Source organism: Scyliorhinus canicula, chromosome 7 (assembly GCF_902713615.1).
Source record: "Scyliorhinus canicula chromosome 7, sScyCan1.1, whole genome shotgun sequence".
NCBI classification, from domain to species: domain Eukaryota; kingdom Metazoa; phylum Chordata; class Chondrichthyes; order Carcharhiniformes; family Scyliorhinidae; genus Scyliorhinus; species Scyliorhinus canicula.
The window spans coordinates 182,146,930-182,166,291 of NC_052152.1; the positions used below are offsets into that span (position 1 = coordinate 182,146,930).

Here is a 19,362-nt window from a genome sequence, read left to right on the forward strand (position 1 = left end):
TGACCCACTCCCATCGTGCCATCAGTAAACATGTAGATGGGGTTGGAGCCAAATTTTGCCACACAGTCGTTTTTGTATTGGAGTATAGCAACAGCTAAGTAAGTACCTTTGTGGGTCCCCGGTATTGATGCCTATCGTGGAGGAGGTGTTGTTGTTTATCGTTACTGATTGTGGTCAATGGGTCAGAATGTCAAGGATCCCTACGCAGAGTGAGGAGCCAAGTCCTAGGTTTTGGAGCTTTGAAATGAGCTTGGCTGGGATGATGGCGTTGAAGGCGGAGCTGGCGTCAATAAATAGGAGTGACGTAGGAGTCCTTGTTGTTGAGATGCTCCAGGGATGAGTATCGGGCCAGGTTGATGGCATCTGCTGCGGGCCAGTTGTGGCGGTATGCAAATTGCAGTAGATCTTAGGTTAGCAGTTTCAAATTCCTAGGGGTACACATCACCAGAAATCTGTCCTGATCCATCCACGTCAACGCTACCACCAAGAAAGCACAACAACGCCTATACTTCCTCAGGAAACTAGGAAACTCAGCATGTGCACATTAACTCTTATCAACTTTTACGGATGCACCATATAAAACAACCTTTCTGGCTGCATCACAGCCTGGTATAGCAACTGCTCGGCCCAGGATTGCAAGAAACTTCAGAGAGTCGTAAACACAGACCAGTCCATCACACAAACCTGCCTCTCATCCATTGACTCCATCTTCACCTCCTGCTGCCGGGGAAAAGCGGGCAGCATAAGCATACACCCGCCCACACATTTTACTCACTCTTCCAACTTCTTCCATCGGCAGGAGATACAAACGTCTGAGAACACGCACAAACAGACTCAAAAATCGCTTCTTCTCCGCTGTTACCAGACTCCTAAACGACCGTCTTATGGACTGACCTCATTAACACTACACCCATGTATGCTTCATCCAATGCCGGTGTTTATGTAGTTACATTGTGTAACTTGTGTTGCCCTATTATGTATTTTCTTTTATTTCCTTTTCTTTTCACGTACTTAATGATCTGTTGAGCCGCTCACAGAAAAATACTTTTCACTGTACCTCGGTACACGTGACAATTAACAAAATCCAATCCAATCCAATCTCGGCATTCTGGGAGTATGGAGTTGATGTGCCTCATGACCAACCTCCTGAACCACTTCATAATGATCGATGTCGAGACCCCAGATGATAGTCTTTGAGACACAGGGCGCGATTCTCCGCTGCCCACGACGGGTCGGAGAATAGCTGGAGGGCCTTCCCGACATTTTTCCCGGCCTCCCGCTATTCTCCCCCCCCCCCCCCCCCCCCCCCCCCCCCCCACGGCCGCCCCACGACACGAATCGCTGCTCGCCATTTTTTACAGCGAACAGCGATTCTCCTCAGGTAGATGGGCCGAGTTCCCAGGCTTTTACGGCCGTTTTCACGAACGCAAACACACCTGCTCTCACCGTTCGTGAAAACGGCCGCAAAGTGCCGTCCCGGACAACCATGGCACCGATTGGCATGGCTGCACCACGGCCGTGCCAAAAGTGGCATGGGCCTGCAATCAGTGGGCACCGATCGCGGGCAGCGGGTCCGATACCCGCGCACTATTTGTTCCTCCGCCGCCCCGCAGGATCAGTCCGCGGGGCGGCTGAGGGGCATGACGGGCCGCGCATGCGCGGGTTTGATGCATTTGCGTGATGACGTCATCCGCGCATGCGCGGGTTGGAGCCGTCCAACCCGCGCATGCGCGGCTGACGTCATTGTGCGCGTCAGCCGCCGTGACGCTTGGTGCGCGGGTTTAGCGATGGTCGCTAAGCCCACGATGCCGTGCTTCACGGGGCCGCGCTGCTAGCCCCGCCCGGGGGGGAGAATCGTGTCCTGGGAGGGGGTGCAGAGGCTGCCGTGAAACACGGCCAGTTTCACGGCAGCCTTTACGACTCGCCGCATTTGCGGAGAATCGCGGCCACATTGTCTGGCTACTAGAGGAACTGAGTAGGTGAGTAGCCATTTCCATTGTCCGGCATGCAGCTCAGTGCACTGGAGTTGCTGGCCCAGTGCACGGAGCAGGTGAAGGGGGGGGGGGGGGGGGGGGTGGAGTGTTGCACCTTGGCCGGGGTTGAGGGGCTTTGCGTCGGTGAATCCTTCTTTAAATATTGCGGACTCATAACAGGGGCAACTACAGCTGCTGCCTGTCTGTCCAACCATTTACAGAGGCCACTACTCTGAGAGAAGGCGAGACATGTATGGTGGGACCGGCTTGGGGGATTTGAGAGTCACAGGCTGCAAGCGCTAATTGATTGTCGGTCTCTCTTCTTCGCCAATTCCTTACGGATATAGCAATATGGTTGGTGCTGTCTGTCCCGCCGAGGCTTCCCTCACAGTGCTGATGGCAGCCAAGCCAGGCAGACACTGGAGAAGGCAGCAGTGTTGACACAAATTGGAGATGGCATCCCATGTTCAGGGGACCACCACTCACTCTGAAGATCCAGCTGGTCATCAGGCCGAGGAGGAACCCAGAGGGGTATCACCAGCGATGGCCCCAGGTTTATGGGCACAGTTGGTCTTTCGAGGAGGTGATGGACAGCATGTGCTGCAGGAGACTCCGTCTCAACAAAGAGACAGTGCGGCACCTGTGCCACCTCGTGGTGGACTTGGCACCCCACTCCCAGTGGCTGTGACGATCACCGCTGCCCTTAACATCTGTGCAGACAGTTCAGTCCAGGGCTCGAGCAGGGACTTTGTGGCATTGCGCAAGCAACAGCCCACACGTGCACCCGTAAGATCACGGATGTCCTGTATGCCTGGGCATCAGACTTGAATCTCTGCCAGGATACCCCAGGCCCAGGGGTAATTGAAGGCACGCATGTCGCCTTGCATGCACTGGGGCATTAGGGCAGCCCTTCATCAACAAGAAAAGGTTCCACTCACTGAACGTTCAACTAGTGTGCGACCACCACCTGCAGATCATCCACGCATGTGCTCGGTTCCCAGGGATGTGCATGTCAGGTCCAGGATACACGGAGATCCCCGACGTCTTTGAGGACCACACTAGCATGGCGGGTTGGCTGTTGGGGGATAAGGGATGCCCGCTGAGGTCCTGGTTGGTGACGCCAGTGTGGAGGCTGGAGACTGAGGCGGAAATCCGATATAACAAGGCGGGAGAGGCGGGGTGGTGGTAACAGGGGGTGGAAGTGTAGGCAGGCCCGCTGTAAAGTTTTACGTGACTGAGGCTGCATATGTATCAACTGTAGCATGATTTAATTGAGAACGTTTGATATTTCCATTCCCCTAGCTACACGGAGATCACACCCTCCCATGCCCAATCAGTGATCCTCTCTCTTTTTGATCCTCTGTGGTCTACTGTTACATCGAGGTGTGGTTCCAGGATTGGAGGTGGAAGCAGCTTGCTGCTTTCCGTGCCCTGTGACCTTTCATGTCCTTGGAGGACGCGCTCTGGAGGGCTGCAGTGTTACCCTGTTCTGCCTGCTGCCCTTGAGATGTGCCAGTGTCAGGAGTGGGGAATTTGGAAGAACTGGAGACCGTCGTCATATCCTTGGTGACAGGCCCTGTGTTGGCCTCGAGCACTTCCTCCTCCCTGATGGTGCTGGTAGATCTCCATGGGACGAAAGCGCAGCTGCAGTGAGCTGCTGAGGCCCCTGAGTCTTCGGGCTATGCCAGTCTTGGTGGCTCCCCAATGTCTGCACCATGGTATCGACGCCATCAGCAATGCTCCTCAGTGACTGTGCCATGCTCTGCTGTGCCTCAGCAATGTCCACCTATGTATGGGACATGTCCCTCAGTGACTGGGACATGATGTGGAGGCCCTCAGTGATGGCCGTCACAGACTGAGCCATGCCTTGGGACACAACACCATCAATAAATCTCACGAGGGTGAGTGCCAAGGTGCCCAGGTGGCATTCGGGCCCAGGGGAGGGCTGCCCTTATGATTTAGGGTGCGGGGGGAGGGGGTTCGATGGCCCCGTATTGGTAACTTGGGGCGTTGGGGGTTGAGGTATCATCAATTCACTACAAGACGATGGGAACTTGCCTGCCTGTGACTGCTGTAACAATGATCGCCTCCCACAGGCGGCTAGCCCCTTACCGGTCGGAGGATCGGTGCTGGGGTCTCGCCAATTTCTTTCATCCAAAAACCAGATACCTCCTCTTGACATAGCCTTAGAACAGAGAACATAGAACATAGAACAGTACAGCACAGAACAGGCCCTTCGGCCCTCGATGTTGTGCCGAGCCATGATCACCCTACTCAAACCCACGTATCCACCCTATACCCGTAACCCAACAACCCCCCCCCTTAACCTTACTTTTTAGGACACTACGGGCAATTTAGCATGGCCAATCCACCTAACCCACACATCTTTGGACTGTGGGAGGAAACCGGAGCACCCGGAGGAAACCCACGCACACACGGGGAGGACGTGCAGACTCCGCACAGACAGTGACCCAGCCGGGAATCGAACCTGGGACCCTGGAGCTGTGAAGCATTTATGCTAACCACTATGCTACCGTGCTGCCCCTTAAAATTGGAGAATTCAGCCCCAAGTCTCAGAAACGGGAGAGTTCCTCGCAGGGTCTTTCTACTTTTCAAAAGATATTCAGAGATTGTCTTCTATCTCATGTGGTGAGGGGATGTGCAGAATCAGAGGCCTTTTGAATTTGGGGATTGAAATTAACCTTGAGGGATATCAAAAACCGGTGTGAAGATTGGCAGCATGAAGGGAGTAGGGGTGGGTGGGGGGTTGCTGGAGGTGGGTGGCAGGGGGCTTGAGAGGGTGGATCAGAGGTCTGTTGGGGTGGCTGGGGCAGGTAGAATTGATCAGAGGCTGGGTTTGGGTGGAGCAGGTGATAGGCCGAAGTGGGGGTGGAGCCAGAGGCGGAGCCCATCAGGGTTCCAGTACAATACATGGAAGGAGATCATATTAGCATTCCCTGGCCATAGGCCACAGTACTATCCAGAGAACTTATATTATGGTGAACACATTCACCACAGGGTTTGTGGAGGCTGAGGTGTGGGATATAGAGAGTCTAAAAACGGCACCCTGATCTCTTCCGGCACTGGTGAGCAGACCCCGTTAGTGCATGAAATGGGAGTGGCCTCGGTGGAGTGATCCCGTTGAGGCTCCGGAATGAAGCAGACTCCGGTTTAATAGCGGAGGTTTTCTCGGTGCTACATGTGCTGGGAAACACCCGGCTAAATGCACTCGACACGGGACTGTGCTTCATTTCTGTTAAATCGCGCCCATAGTTATTTAAAAACTGTCATTTTAAAAGTAAAACTGATTAATTATCTAACTAATCATTTGAAGTATTTTACCAGATTTGAATAAACATGGGGACTGCTAAGATGGAGCTGTAGGTTTTTATAAATATCAGACCAGGACATTAAAGGACATAAATCTTGGTCAAATATACATCTGAGGACCAGAAAATAGAATTTTTGGAGCATTAAACCAGAGGCATAGTCACATAACCTGTTCAGCATTAGTGCAAAACAGTCTCTGCTGATGTCAACATTAAATTTGTGCCTGATTGTAAAGTTGACGTCTCATTGAAACCTGAGCAAAACTCACTAAAAGCAATTTTATGTTCTGATATCAGGTCAGAGCCTGATTTTGGATTTCGGCTGCATTTAGACTATTCAGCTTATGAAACACGGTGATCACAGTCTTTTGCTGTAAGTGGATGCAGTGACTCAATGCCGCTCGACATAAAAGACCACGATTCATTTTTACCTTGGCATTTACAGAAAAACTTCCAAAGCATTTTCCCTGCATGGTTAAGGGTCGGAATTTTTAAGGGATTTTTTTTGTAAAGATACATTAAGTTTTGTTGAAGAGATCTAATTAGCCATGTTGACACATCTTCGGCACAAGTTCATCTTGAAAGGTTATCATAAATGATGACCAGGTATAGAAAGGAATTATAGCAGGTGAAGATAAAATCGAGACCAGTGCCTTTCATATAATTTTCCTACAAGACAAAGTCAATCATCCACATTCCTCTCCACAATGAGGCGGGGGGTGGGGGGGGTAGAAAGTTACACAAATCAGCCTCAATTGTATTTGTGTGGGGCAGGCTCATTTTAAATGTCTTCTATATCAATATAAGGGTGATAATCATTCCCAAGTTGTCCACTCTATATGCAAGATACCACTTCAGGCCTATCACCTGCTCCACCCAAACCCAGCCTCCGATCAATTCTACCTGCCCCAGCCACCCCAACAGACCTCCGGTCCACCCCCTCAAGCTCCCTGCCACCCACCTCCAGCAACCCCCCCCCCCCCCCCCCCCCCACCCCACCCCAACTTCCTTCAGACTGCTAATCTTCAACAACAGGTCCCTAGGTTTTTGATATCCCACAAGGTTAATTTCAACCCCCAATTTCAAAAGGCCTCTGATTCTGCGCATCCCCTCACCACGTGAGTCATAGAGTCATAAAATTTACAGTGCAGAAGGAGGCCATTCGGCCCATCGAATCTGCACCGGCTTTTGGAAAGAGCACCCTACCCAAGGTCAACACCTCCACCCTATCCCCAAAACCCAGTATCCCCACCCAACACTAAGGGCAATTTTGGACACAAAGGGCAATTTATCGTGGCCAATCCACCTAACCTGCACATCTTTGGACTGTGGGAGGAAACCGGAACACCCGGAGGAAACCCATGCACACACGGGGAGGATGTGCAGACTCCACACAGACAGTGACCCAAGCCCGAATTGAACCTGGGACCCTGGAGCGATTGTGCTATCCACAATGCTACCGTACTGCCCCAAAATATATTTAGAGTACCCAATTATTTATTCTTTTTACAATTAAGGGGCAATTTAGCATGGCCAATCCACCTAACCTGCACATCTTTGGGTTGTGGGGGTGAAACCCACAGACTCGGGGAGAATGTGCAAACTCCACATGGACAGTGATCCAGGGCCGGGATTCAAACCCGGACCCTCAGCACTGCAGTCCCAGTGCTAACCACTGCGCCACAGCGCTGCCCTGAGATGGAAGACGATCTCTAAAAATCTTTTGAAAGGTAGAACGACCCTGCGAGGGACTCTCCCATTTCTCAGACTTGGGGCTGGATTCTCCGATTTCCAGAGGAAGTGTCTGGTTTTAGGACGAAATAAATCGGCGAGACCCCAGCACCAATCCTCGGACCTGTAAGGGGGCGAGCAGCCGTGCCACGTAAAATGCTCAGCCTTCTCGATACAAATGCTTGGAGAATCGCCGGGCCCATGACCCCGCATGTGCACGGTGCCGGCCGCATGCAGACCCGACCTGCCAGATGGTTCCCCCTTGGACACCCCTAGGCCATCCCTCACCAGTCCCCCCACTCCTCGCCGAAGCCCCCCCACCCCCCACCAACTGTGGAGATGCTGCACACAATGCGCTGCCGCCACGCCGAATTCACGAAAACTGAGAGCACACGTCCCTGCGCCATCGGGTACCCGGCCCATCGGGTGCGGAACATCGGGGGAGGGCCTTCAGGTAATGTCCTGAGGCCGTCCCAACGGTGTGCGGCGTACTCCATGATGATGCCATTTTGGAGGGGGCGGCGCATCCGAAAACAGGCACCGCCACCGATTCGGTTGTAAACAGGGATTCTCTGCCCAATCGCCGATTGCAATATCGGCGTCGGACAAGGGAGACTCCCACCCTAAGTGTTGATGCTAATGAAGAATCTGTGGACTTGCACGACATAAAAATCGGCACCGCACATGCACAGTTTCTGCAACTATTAAAGGGCTAGCACCAGTGCCGCATGGAACACAATTGATTCTAATGATAAACAGTGCAGGATTCACCGGATCCGTGATTGACACTCAAGAGGCTGACAGGCTGCAACCACACACACTTCTCCCAGCCAAAGGGATGGCACTGGTTGTGCTGGAGTGCACCCATATAGCTGATGGGGAGTCTGGGGCCAGAGGGCACCGAGGGAGTCACCTATATGACCTGTGGTGCCAGGTTCAAAGTGGTTCTTAGCGGTGTGCGCAGCTGCATGGCTGCCTTTCCAGCTGCAGCAACGGTGTTCCATGTCCGTCCACCCTGACCCCACAGCCCGCCTCCTGGCCACCCTCCACACCTCCCCCCAGCCCTGGCAGAAGCTCCCAGCCCAGCGGCACATCTGTCAGAAAACTATGGCAATGTTGAACACGTTCCGTACCCCCTCTCTCCCTCAGCAGCCACCATGCCGGTTTCCCTTTTTAAAAGCACAAGTGAACCACGCCGTCAGGAACTCAGTACCTTGGAGGCAGAGAATTGTGGACAAGACCTGGTCGGGCCCACTAACGATATGCCAACGGTGTCAACTGTACATACAGAGTGAAACGCATTGACGCCGTTGTTGAGGTGACGGAGAAATACGATTTGGTGTCAAATCGGCACCTTCCGCGATTTTGGCGTTGGAAGCTATTCTCCGCCCAATCACATATTCCGATTTCGGCTTCGGTTAACGGAGAATCACACCTCTTATTTTGCCATTAATTCACTACAGCGAGTACATCTGTCAAACTGGGGACAAAAGACGAGAAACAGCTCTTCCCTGTTGAGCAACTGGGGAAAAAACATATATTTTTCAACATGGAAGAAGATCTAATGGCACTACTTACTGAACTATACCCCTTTGATGCTCAGACAGGTCCTCACGTAAGAGAACAAAGCAAAAGAGAAATAGAACAAAGAGTCATCCCTGCTACGTGCTTCATTCCAGGTCCTACAGACAGCCGTTTGAAGTGCACTACAATTTAAACATCTGAAAAAGGAAATGGATTTTTAAAAAAACCTGAAGAAACAAAAAACCCAAGTACAAACCTGCAACCAGAGCTTGTCATGCTGGGACCACTTTCCACCAGCAATACACTGAAATGTGGCATTTTGTCCTGCGTTCACTTCCACGTTCTGAAGCCGAAGAAAATGAGGGGCTTTCCCTGAAAAACAATTTCCAAAGAGGCAAGGTTAATCAGTTGGTCGTCCCAATATTACAATTAACTTAATTGGCCAAAAACATTTGGGCGGGATTCTCTGCCGTCGGGATGCTCCATTTTGCCAGTAGCCCAGGGGTTTCCCGACAGTGTGGGGCTGCCCCACAATGTGAAACCCCATTGACCAGCCGGCAAAACGGAGCATACCACCGACGTGCGGAACCTGAAATCTGGTACAGCCGGACGGAGGATTCAGCCCATTTCCCGCCATAACTAGTGGCAAATTGTCATCAAACCCATTTATGCACCCATAGCTACAGTGGCTACTCGGTAGAAAACCCAAAAATGTTCCCAAAAGTGGATTTAAAAAAAAAATCAAACCAGTAACACACAAAAGTAACTGCCCTCATTTTGTGGTGCAAATAATCAGCATCATTGTTATTAAGGTGCATATCAGATTTTGAGTTCAAGTGACTGCATTTGTGTGTGCAGAATTCAAGAAGTTGCTGGATATGTTTGTTTTGGTCCTCTGGAAATCTCTCATAACAGTATCTCACTGAGAAACATCTCATTCAAACACATGTGATGTCTGGGTTTTTAAGTGACAGATATCCACTAAACACATCGGAAAATGTTGGGACTTCTCCCTTCAAGTGTAAGTGAATTGTTGATGATTACAATAATGTGTTGCCAATTTATCTGACACTGAAAATTTACTCTTACAGGTGTGATGTCTTATTCCTTAAGATTTTAATTGCTTTTGGAGGTTTAAAAAAATAATAATTTTCAAACCTCTCTCTTTTTCTGAATCCCAGCCTTTTTTCCCACTTTTTATTTCACTTTCTATCCATGATTTGGCACCAAATTAACTATTCTAATGTATGCTGCTTGTTAAGATGGCTTATCTCACCGAGGGTTCTTCAAACTGACTGGTTAAAGAGACACATGGTTGCTCTGCTTAAACATGTTCTCGGTCCCTTGTTGCAGAGGAGGAAGATGGGACAGGTGGGAAGATGCTGTGCAGTTTTAGATTTGTAGAGCTGGATTTTACAGAGTTACTGAGCATGTTTTCAAGGATGTAAATTATGATGGGTGGCTGTCCACCACCTTTCTGCTCGTTCCTGACCAGGTCACCATGAAACGGTAAATGGGCAGGTGGGTGGGAGTGGGCAGGCCTTCATTTTAAAACGCGGGAAGAAAAGGCAGGTATGCCTTTTGGCTTGGGGCAGGGGGTTGACCTGTGCACATTGGAGGCACTTCCACTCAATCCCTTCCTGCCCTTAAAGCCCAGCACCTACTTAGTCCCCAGTCCTTTTTTCTTCTTCCCTCGACCTCTGTGCAGTCTCAGCAGTGCCCCCTACTGAATTCTGGTGAGACTTCAACTGGCAGAGCAGATTGGTCAGCAGCTCTCTAGGGTGGGATTTCTTCACACTGAGGGGCTCAAGCCCCATCCTCTACTCACTTAGGAAGCTCCTGGCATGTCATTGTTGCAGGATGGCCTTTCAAAAAAAATAACAGTCAGTTTGAAACAGACTTTTCTGGGCATTCAAGGCGTACAGCCCCGCCCCCACCTTCCCCGATAAAATTCAACCTCTAATAACTGCAATTTCCATTGAAAGTTGGTGGGCAAGTGTATCTTCAATCAACAGATTGAGTTAACCTCAAACCACCAGGCTTAATCTTTTTTTTCATAAATAGTTTTATTAAGTTTGCATTTTTACACTGTACAAGAAATGGATGAAACGGTTATAATTTCAAATTTACACGTTGGTCCTTTTCGACACCCCACCACCACCACCACCCAGTTTTTATTTGCACCCCGCACCCCGCTCCCCCCTCCCCTTTTCTACTGTCTCTGGGTCCTATCCGAGGCCATTCCCTTCACCGTAGATGTTTGTTTTACTCTTATAGCTTTTTGAAGGACCCTCTGGTCCCTGTGTCAGTCTCTCCCTGGGTTCCCCTTTGGTGTTTCCTTGGATCTCACCCCACTGTTGCCACCCCCTTTCCTCATTCCTGTCTGCTTTCTGTGTCCCTGGTGGTTCTCATAGCATCCCCTCACCCTCTGCACCCCCCCCCTCCCGTTCTATCGTTGTTGGCTTCAGACAGGTCTTGGAACAGTTTGGTGATTGGCCCCATGCTCTGTGGAAACCATCGCCCAACCCTCGGATGGTGCATTTGATCTTGTCAAGATGGAAAAATTCCGATAGGTCTGCCAGCCAGTATGCAGCTGTAGGTGGTGCTGCTGATGGCCAGCCGAGCAGGATTCTATGGTGGGCTATTAGGGAAGCAGATGCAAGGGCATCGGCCCTCTTTCCCATTTGTAATTCTGGCTATTCCAAGACCCCGAGCACTGCCACGCTTGGGCAGGCTCCACTCTCACCCCCACAATCGTGGACATCGCCTCGAAGAAGACTGTCCAAAACCTGACAAGTCTGGGGCGTCCCAGAACATGTGGGTATGGTTGGCTGGGCCTCCCTGAATCTAACTCTAAACTTTCTCCTCATATTTCATCTTTTACATTTTGTTTTGGCAAAACTAGGCTGCTCAGGGAACTTAATGAGGAAAAGGACAATCTTACACCTAAAGGGCAAACATGGAATACAAAATAGTTTTTCAAAAATATTTAAAAGTTCAGAAAATACATACAGAAATAGAAATTTATATAACCAACAAAATTACACCACAGTTAAATTAATGTTTATATGTTCATAAAATTGCTGCTGCTGTTTTAATGTAACATTACATCCATTTAAAATAAATGGAAAATATATGGGTGATAGTCTCAGTTATGATAGCACAATAAACAAATCCATTAGTTTCTTGTGAATGCAGATAATATCAGGGCTATAATGAATATAAATATAGTAGATAAAATAGCACATCTTAGATTAGATCTAGACCACACTATTTATTTTGGCAACTTGCCTTCTTTCTCACAGGGTACAGATGCAGAGGTGCTGAGCAACAACTATGTCATTAAAAAGCAAAATTTATCCTGTCACATCACCCTTTTCAGGGTAATATTTACTTACTAAAATGCAAAAATCATCATTTACTCCTCAATTTTGTTGCGGAAGGTAGCACAATTGTGAAGATAACATGGCCTTGGTGGAGTAATCTTCCCTTGCCCCAACACTATCCATGCTTTCAGGATAATCTCTGCCTCACTTGTTCAATGTCATTGGAATCTTTGTGTTTTGGAGATTCACATTTCTACCCTCTCCATGTCATTGGCTTTCCTTCAGTTTTCAGATATACACCTGTCATCCGAGGTCTCAGATCTATTTCTCCTGCATGATCTGTGCCTCTAAGATCATTCCTCTCATCCCAAGCTCACCTCCTGCCCATTCTGTGTGAACGCCCCTAGCTACTCCTGAAGCTCAGAGATACTTGCATCATTTCTTCATTTCTGTAAGTCACTTTACATCTCTCCAAATTCCCACTTTCCATTATATGCTTTTATCACCTTTACCCCCTCCATTTCCACTCACTGAGAATGTCTGCAAAATCATGGAGAACTTGCGACCTCTGCCAATCTGGGAAACCAAAGAGAAATGGTGCTTCTCATCCTTCAGTAACATAAGAAGCTGAATATTACAAGGGAAGATCAGAAAATTTCCCTTTGCAGCATGTCACTCCAGTCTGGCACAAAATATCAAAATGGATGGTAATGTATTTTGGTAGCTGAGAGAGGTTCATGAAGCATCATAAGCAGCCTGTGCTGCTTACCTGTCCTCGGGTTACACTTAATTTTATACTCGCCGAAGTAGCACAGCAGTCATTCTGCTGTCCACTATTTAAAAACTGTGTATAGTAAAAGCTACTCCATTCTCGGCGGTACCATGTCCTATTTTCAAAAATATTTTCAGCACAGATTGGCCTTATGAACCTATTGCTACCCTATCAAACCCCCCCCCCCCCCCCCCCCCCCAGGAGACACAGATGGTCACCTTCGCCTCAAAGGACGAGCAAGATAAGCAAAGAAGGAGGATCATTTTCCACTGCCTCTTGGGCGCCTTTAATGGAACAAAAATTGACTGGCTTACTCAAAAGGGAGGAGACATTCGTCACCAAATTGCTACCCAGTTAGCGAAGGTGAAAATTATCTCAAGTGTCTTATGTACCTCTGCAATGATTACAGGCAATTTGCAGTTTATGTTATAAATGACTTTAAAATATCCATGTGGTACATTGTTATGCTGATGTGAAGGCTGGTAGGCATGCTGGGAGTTGATGTCTGATTATAGATCAAAATTCAGAATCAGTCACCTGCTCCTACCAATAGGGCATCTGAGCAATCAGAGAACAGGAACAAGCCTCATAATTTCCTGTTGCTATAACAACAATCTGATGTCAGGTTACCAGAATAATAGTTATTGCAGGGGGTCGGAATTACGCTAAGAATATATTCGTACTTTTTCACATTAAAATAATTTTCTTCAAAACTAACTCAGAATTTTGATGTCATTTCCCAGCAAGCATAGGATGATCTTGGGGAAAACAAAAAGATTTGTGTAAGAATTTCTGTTGCTATGGCAAAATGAGATACTGTAGAGAGCTGTGATTGCTGGCAGATGCATAGGATGGAAAATATATAGCAGTGAATTACTGCAGAATGAACTACTAAAAGGGCAGTATGACAAGCTTCTCGCATGATAAATCTAGCTCCAGCACCTTGTTCTCTTCTTCATTAATACTTGATGGGTGTGCGCTGGGGGAATATGGACCCATTGTGGGATCCTGATCCATTTGTTACCCTGTTATCCACTCCTGGTAGTTCTCGTTCTCCTTCCTTTTTGTTTTTTGGAGGTGTTGGCGACACTGATCATAATCCGAACATGTTGTCGCTGGTCCTCTGTATAACTGCATGGAATTATGTTGGTTCTGTACTGGACCCGAGGCTGGGGCTATGTTCTGTTGTGTGATATATATATATATATACATATATATCCAGTTGGCTGGATAGCTAGTTTGTGATGCCGAGCAAGGCCAACAACATGGGTCCAATTCCTGTACTGGCTGAGGTTATTCATTGAAGGCGGGCCTTCTCAAAATTGCCCCTTGTCTGAGGTGTGGCGATCCTCAGGTTAAATCACCACCAGTCAGTTCTCCCCCTAGAAAGGGGAAAGCAGCTGTGGTTATCTGAGACTCTGGTGACTTTACTTACATATATATGTAAATATATATGTAACACCCTTTTAGAACTGGGGCTCTCGTATATAGAATCATAGAATCTCTACAGTGCAGAAGGAGGCCATTCGGTCCATCGAGTCTGCACCAACCCTCGGAAAGAGTACCCTACCTAGGCCCACGCTCCGGCCCTGTCCCCGTATCCCAGTAACCCCACCTAATCGTTTGGACTCTAAGGGGCAATTTAGCTGGACAATCCACCTAACCTGCAAATCTTTGGTCTGCAGGAGATACCAGAGCACCCGGAGGAAACCCATACAGACACGGGGAGAAAGTGCAAACTCCACACCAGACAGTCACCCGAGGCTGGAATTGAACCCAAGTCCCTGGTATTTTTGTTGTGTGCTTCCTTGTTTTTTTAAGGGTAGTTATAAAGAATCCGTGATTGGTTCCTGCATGCGTGCAGATGGGTCTGGTATCCGGGGACAGGAGGTTCCTCTGAGTCATTGGTGCCTCTGGCGCTGCTGGGGTTGAGGGAAATGTATATTGGTGTGTGCCGGAACATGGCGCAAAAAATCTATCCTGAACTCTCATGGCAATTGTTAACAATTGCTGCGTGAGAAGGCATGCACCATTTTACCATGTTTTCATGGCCTTATCCTCTTTCTCTTGTTCAGTGGTTGGGCTTATAGAGGCATCAAATTAGTCTGATGATTGTATCGAGCTAGTTATACTGCTGTTTTCCTGTATTCGTGTTTGCTGAGTCTTTCTTTTACTGGCTGTGCTGTATCATTCTTCTGGTTTAGTTGCATTATTTGTCAAAATTGAAACCTTAATAAACATACTTTTAAACAAAATCGAAGTCTCGAGGTTATTATTGATGAGACAACTCTGTCCCAATAATCAATATAGACGAGACATGTATTGGACTTAATGGATAGGTGCAATAACAATCATGGACATTGTTCCTACTCGAATAACATCCGAGCTGTCACACTTGTTAAGAAGTTCGCTTGACAGCAAAATGGGAATGACTTCAGAGCTTCAAATGTGTAGCATTGATTGATCAGCCATGTAATTAGGGCAGCACAATAGCACAGTGGTTAGCACAGTTGCTTCACAGCTCCAGGGTCCGAGGTTCGATTCCCCGCTTCGGTCACTGTCTGTGAGGAGTCTGCACATTCTCCCCATGTCTGTATGGCTTCCCTCTGCGCGCTCCGGTTTCCTCCCACAGTCCAAAGATATACAGGTTAGGTGGATCGGCCATGATAAATTGCCCTGAGTGTCCAAACAATGGTTAGGTGGGGTTACTGGGATGGGGTGGAGGCATGGGTTTAAGTGGGGTGCTCTTTCCAAGGGCCGGTTCAGACTCGTTGGGTCAAATGGCCTACTTCGGCACTGAAAATTCTGTGATTCTATGATTAGATTCAACCACACAATAGCCATCAATCTTGCAAATTGTGGTAGTTACCACTGATGTATGTACTGTATATATATGTGTTTTACGGTAAGACCCCTGTAATACAGGTACAGGGATAGACCCCTGCCTGCTGGCTCTGCCCAGTAGGCGGAGTATAAATATGTGTGCTCCCCGTACTGCAGCCATTTCGTCAGCTGCTGTAGGAGGCCACACATCTCAGTAATAAAGCCTCGATTACATCCTACTCTCGTCTTTGCGTAATTGATAGTGCATCAATTTATTACACTGAGATTTTTCAGAGATGGACCTCCGCATCAAGCCGGATCGCCTGCAGCTGCATCCTCAAGCGGACAATGCCAAAAAGGATTTCGAACATTGGCTAGCCTGTTTTGAAGTGTACATCGGGTCTGCGCCAGACACAATCCCAGAAGCACAGAAGCTCCAGATCCTTTACATGCGGATGAGCTCCAACGTCTTTCCACTCGTCCAGGACGTGCCAACCTACGCAGGGGCCATTGCGCTACTGAAGGAAAACCACGCTCAGCGAACTAATAAAATCTACGGCAGGCACCTCCTCTCCACGCGGCGCCAACTTCCCGGTGAGTCAGTGGAAGATTTCTGGCGCGCCCTGCTCGCCCTAGCTAGAGACTGTGACTGCCAGGCCGTTTCAGCCACGGAACACTCAAATTTGCTGATGAGAGATGCATTTGTTACGGGCATAGGGTCTGACTACATCCGCCAGCGCCTCTTAGAGGGGGCCACGCTCAACCTCGCGGTGACCAAAAAACTAGCGCTCTCACTTATGGTCGCATCACGCAACGTTCAGGCCCATGCCCCTGACCACGCGGCCCACTCCCCCCTGTGCATCTTGGACTCCGCAGACGGCCGCCCCATCGTGGACCCCATCAGCGACCGTCCTCAGCCAACCCACGCCTAGCCGTGCGGCAGCCAACCAACCCCGGGGGGCACAAATACTACTTCTGTGGGCAGTCAAAACACTCCCGACAGCACTGCCCAGCGCGGGGAGGCCTCTGCAAGGCCTGTGGCAAGAAAGGACATTTCACTGCAGCGTGCCAGGCCCGCTTAATCACCGCTATTGTCCCAAAACCCCCAACGTGTGGCCAGTGGGCAACACCATCTCCCCCTCCTCGGACCACGTGCGGCCAGTGGGTGCCGCCATCTTGCTCGGCTCACAAAACGTGCGGCCCGTGGGCGCCGCTATCTTGTCCCTCCCAGGACCAACGGGCGCCGCCATCTTGCCTTCCTCACGACACGTATAGCCCCAGGGCGCAGCCATCCTGCCTCCCACACGACACGTGCGGCCCGTGGGCACCGCCACCTTACCCAACTCATGACCCCTGCCCGTCGGGCACCTCATTAGGCCGCTCATTGCCTGCAACCGCTCTCGACCAGCCGCGACTCGCCTCGGTCACGATTGACCAGTCTCGACCACACAACCTTGCGACCGCTTCAACTAAGGTGAAGGTCAATGGGCACGAGATCTCCTGCCTGCTGGACTCCGGGAGCACTGATAGCTTCATTCACCCCGACACAGTAAGGCGCTGCTCCCTCACGGTACATCCCGCTAACCAGAGAATCTCCTTGGCCTCAGGATCCCACTCCGTGGTGATCCGGGGGTACTGGATCGCCACCCTCACTGTCCAGGGCGTGGAGTTCAGTGGCATCCGCCTCTACGTCCTCCCCAACCTCTGCGCTGCCCTGCTACTCAGCCTGGACTTCCAGTGCAACCTCCAGAGCCTAACACTGAAATTCGGCGGGCCCCTATCACCCCTTACCATTTGCGGCTTCGCGACCCTTAAGGTCGACCCGCCTTCCCTTTTTAAAAACCTAACCCCAGATTGCAAACCCGTCGAAACCAGGAGCAGATGGTACAGTGCCCAGGACAGGACCTTCATCAGGTCTGAAGTCCAGCGGCTGCTTCGGAAAGGCATCATCGAGGCCAGCAACAGCCCCTGGAGAGCCCAAGTGGTAGTGGTCAAAACTGGGGAGAAAAACAGGATGGTCGTTGACTACAGTCAGACCATCAATCTGTACACACAGCTCGACGTGTACCCCCTCCCACGCATATCTGATATGGTCAATCAGATTGCACAGTACCGGGACTTCTCGACAGTGGACCTGAAATCTGCCTACCACCAGCTCCCCATCCGTAAGGCGGACCGCCCATACACTGCGTTCGAAGCAGATGGTCGCCTTTACCACTTTCTTAGGGGCCCCTTCGGCATGACCAATGGGGTCTCGGTCTTCCAACAGGAGATGGACCGAATGGTTGACTGGTACCGACTGCGGCCCACCTTCCCGTACCTGGACAATGTCACCATCTGCGGCCATGATCAGCAGGACCATGATGCCAACCTTTCCAAATTTCTCCACACCGCCACTCTCCTCAACCTCACGTATAACAAGGGGAAGTACGTGTTCAGCACAAACCGCTTAGCCATCCTCGGCTATGTGGTCCAGAACGGAGTTCTGGGGCCCGACCCCGATCGCATGCGCCCCCTCATGGAACTCCTCTCCACTGCACGAAGGCCCTCAAACGATGCCTGGGGTTCTTTTCGTATTACGCCCAGTGTCTCCCAAACTATGCGGACAAGGCCCGCCCACTCATTCAATCCACTGTATTTCCCCTGATGGCCGAGGCTCACCAAACCTTCAACCGTATCAAGGCCGACATCGCCAAGGCCGCGATACACGCAGTCGATGAGACGCTGCCTGTCCAAGTCGAGAGCGATGTATCAGATGTCACTCTGGCCGCCACCCTCAACCAGGCAGGCAGGCCTTTGGCACTCTTTTCCCACACCCTACATTCCTCCGAAATTCGGCACTCCTCTGTCGAAAAGGAGGTCCAAGCCATCGTTGAAGCTGTGCGGCATTGGAGACATTACCTGGCCGGCAGGAGATACACTCTCCTCACTGACCAATGGTCGGTTGCCTTCATGTTTAACAACACACAGCGGGGCAGGATCAAAAACGATAAAATCATGAGGTGGAGGATCAATCTCTCCACCTACAATTACAAGATTTTGTATCGCCCCGATAGGCTCAACAAGCCCCCCGATGCCCTATCCCGAGGTACATGTGCCAGCGCACAAGTGGACCGACTCCGGACCCTGCACGACAATCTCTGTCACCCAGTGGTCACCCGTTTTTACCATTTCATCAAGGCCCGCAACCTGTCCTACTCCATCGAGGAAGTCAGGGCGATCACCAGAGACTGCCAGGTCTGCGCGGAGTGTAAACCACACTTCTACCGGCCAGACCATGCGCGCCTGGTGAAGGCCTCCGGCCCCTTTGAACGCCTTAGCATGGACTTCAAAGGGCCCTTCCCCTCCATCGACTGGAACACGTACTTTCTCAGTGTGGTCGATGAATATTCCCCATTCCCCTTTGCAGTCCCATGCCCCGATATGACGTCTGCCACTGTCATCAAAGCCCTCAACACCATCTTCGCTCTGTTCGGCTTCCCCGCCTACGTCCACAGTGACCGGGGATCCTCATTTATGAGCGATGAGCTGCGCCAGTACCTGCTCAAAAGGGGCATTGCCTCGAGCAAGACGACCAGCTACAACCCCAGGGGAAATGGGCAGGTAGAGCAGGAGAATCGGCAGCACGGTAGCATTGTGGATAGCACAATCGCTTCACAGCTCCAGGGTCCCAGGTTCGATTCCCCGCTGGGTCACTGTCTGTGTGGAGTCTGCACGTTCTCCCCGTGTATGCGTGGGTTTCCTCCGGGTGCTCCGGTTTCCTCCCACAGTCCAAAGATGTGCAGGTTAGGTGGATTGGCCATGATAAATTGCCCTTAGTGTCCAAAATTGCCCTTAGTGTTGGGTGGGGTTACTGGGTTATGGGGATAGGGTGGAGGTGTTGA

General features: G+C 50.2%; 1 protein-coding gene across 2 annotated transcripts in view; it reads right to left on the reverse strand.

Annotated features, from left to right (window-relative positions):
- ptprt (protein tyrosine phosphatase receptor type T) overlaps positions 1–19,362 on the reverse strand; it is a 1,581,811-nt gene that overhangs the window by 942,099 nt on the left and 620,350 nt on the right. For both annotated transcript variants that reach the window (XM_038803435.1, XM_038803434.1), the window contains one exon: positions 8,814–8,929. In XM_038803435.1, coding sequence (XP_038659363.1) covers positions 8,814–8,929 — 116 coding nt within the window. The remainder of the gene's footprint in view (positions 1–8,813; positions 8,930–19,362) is intronic.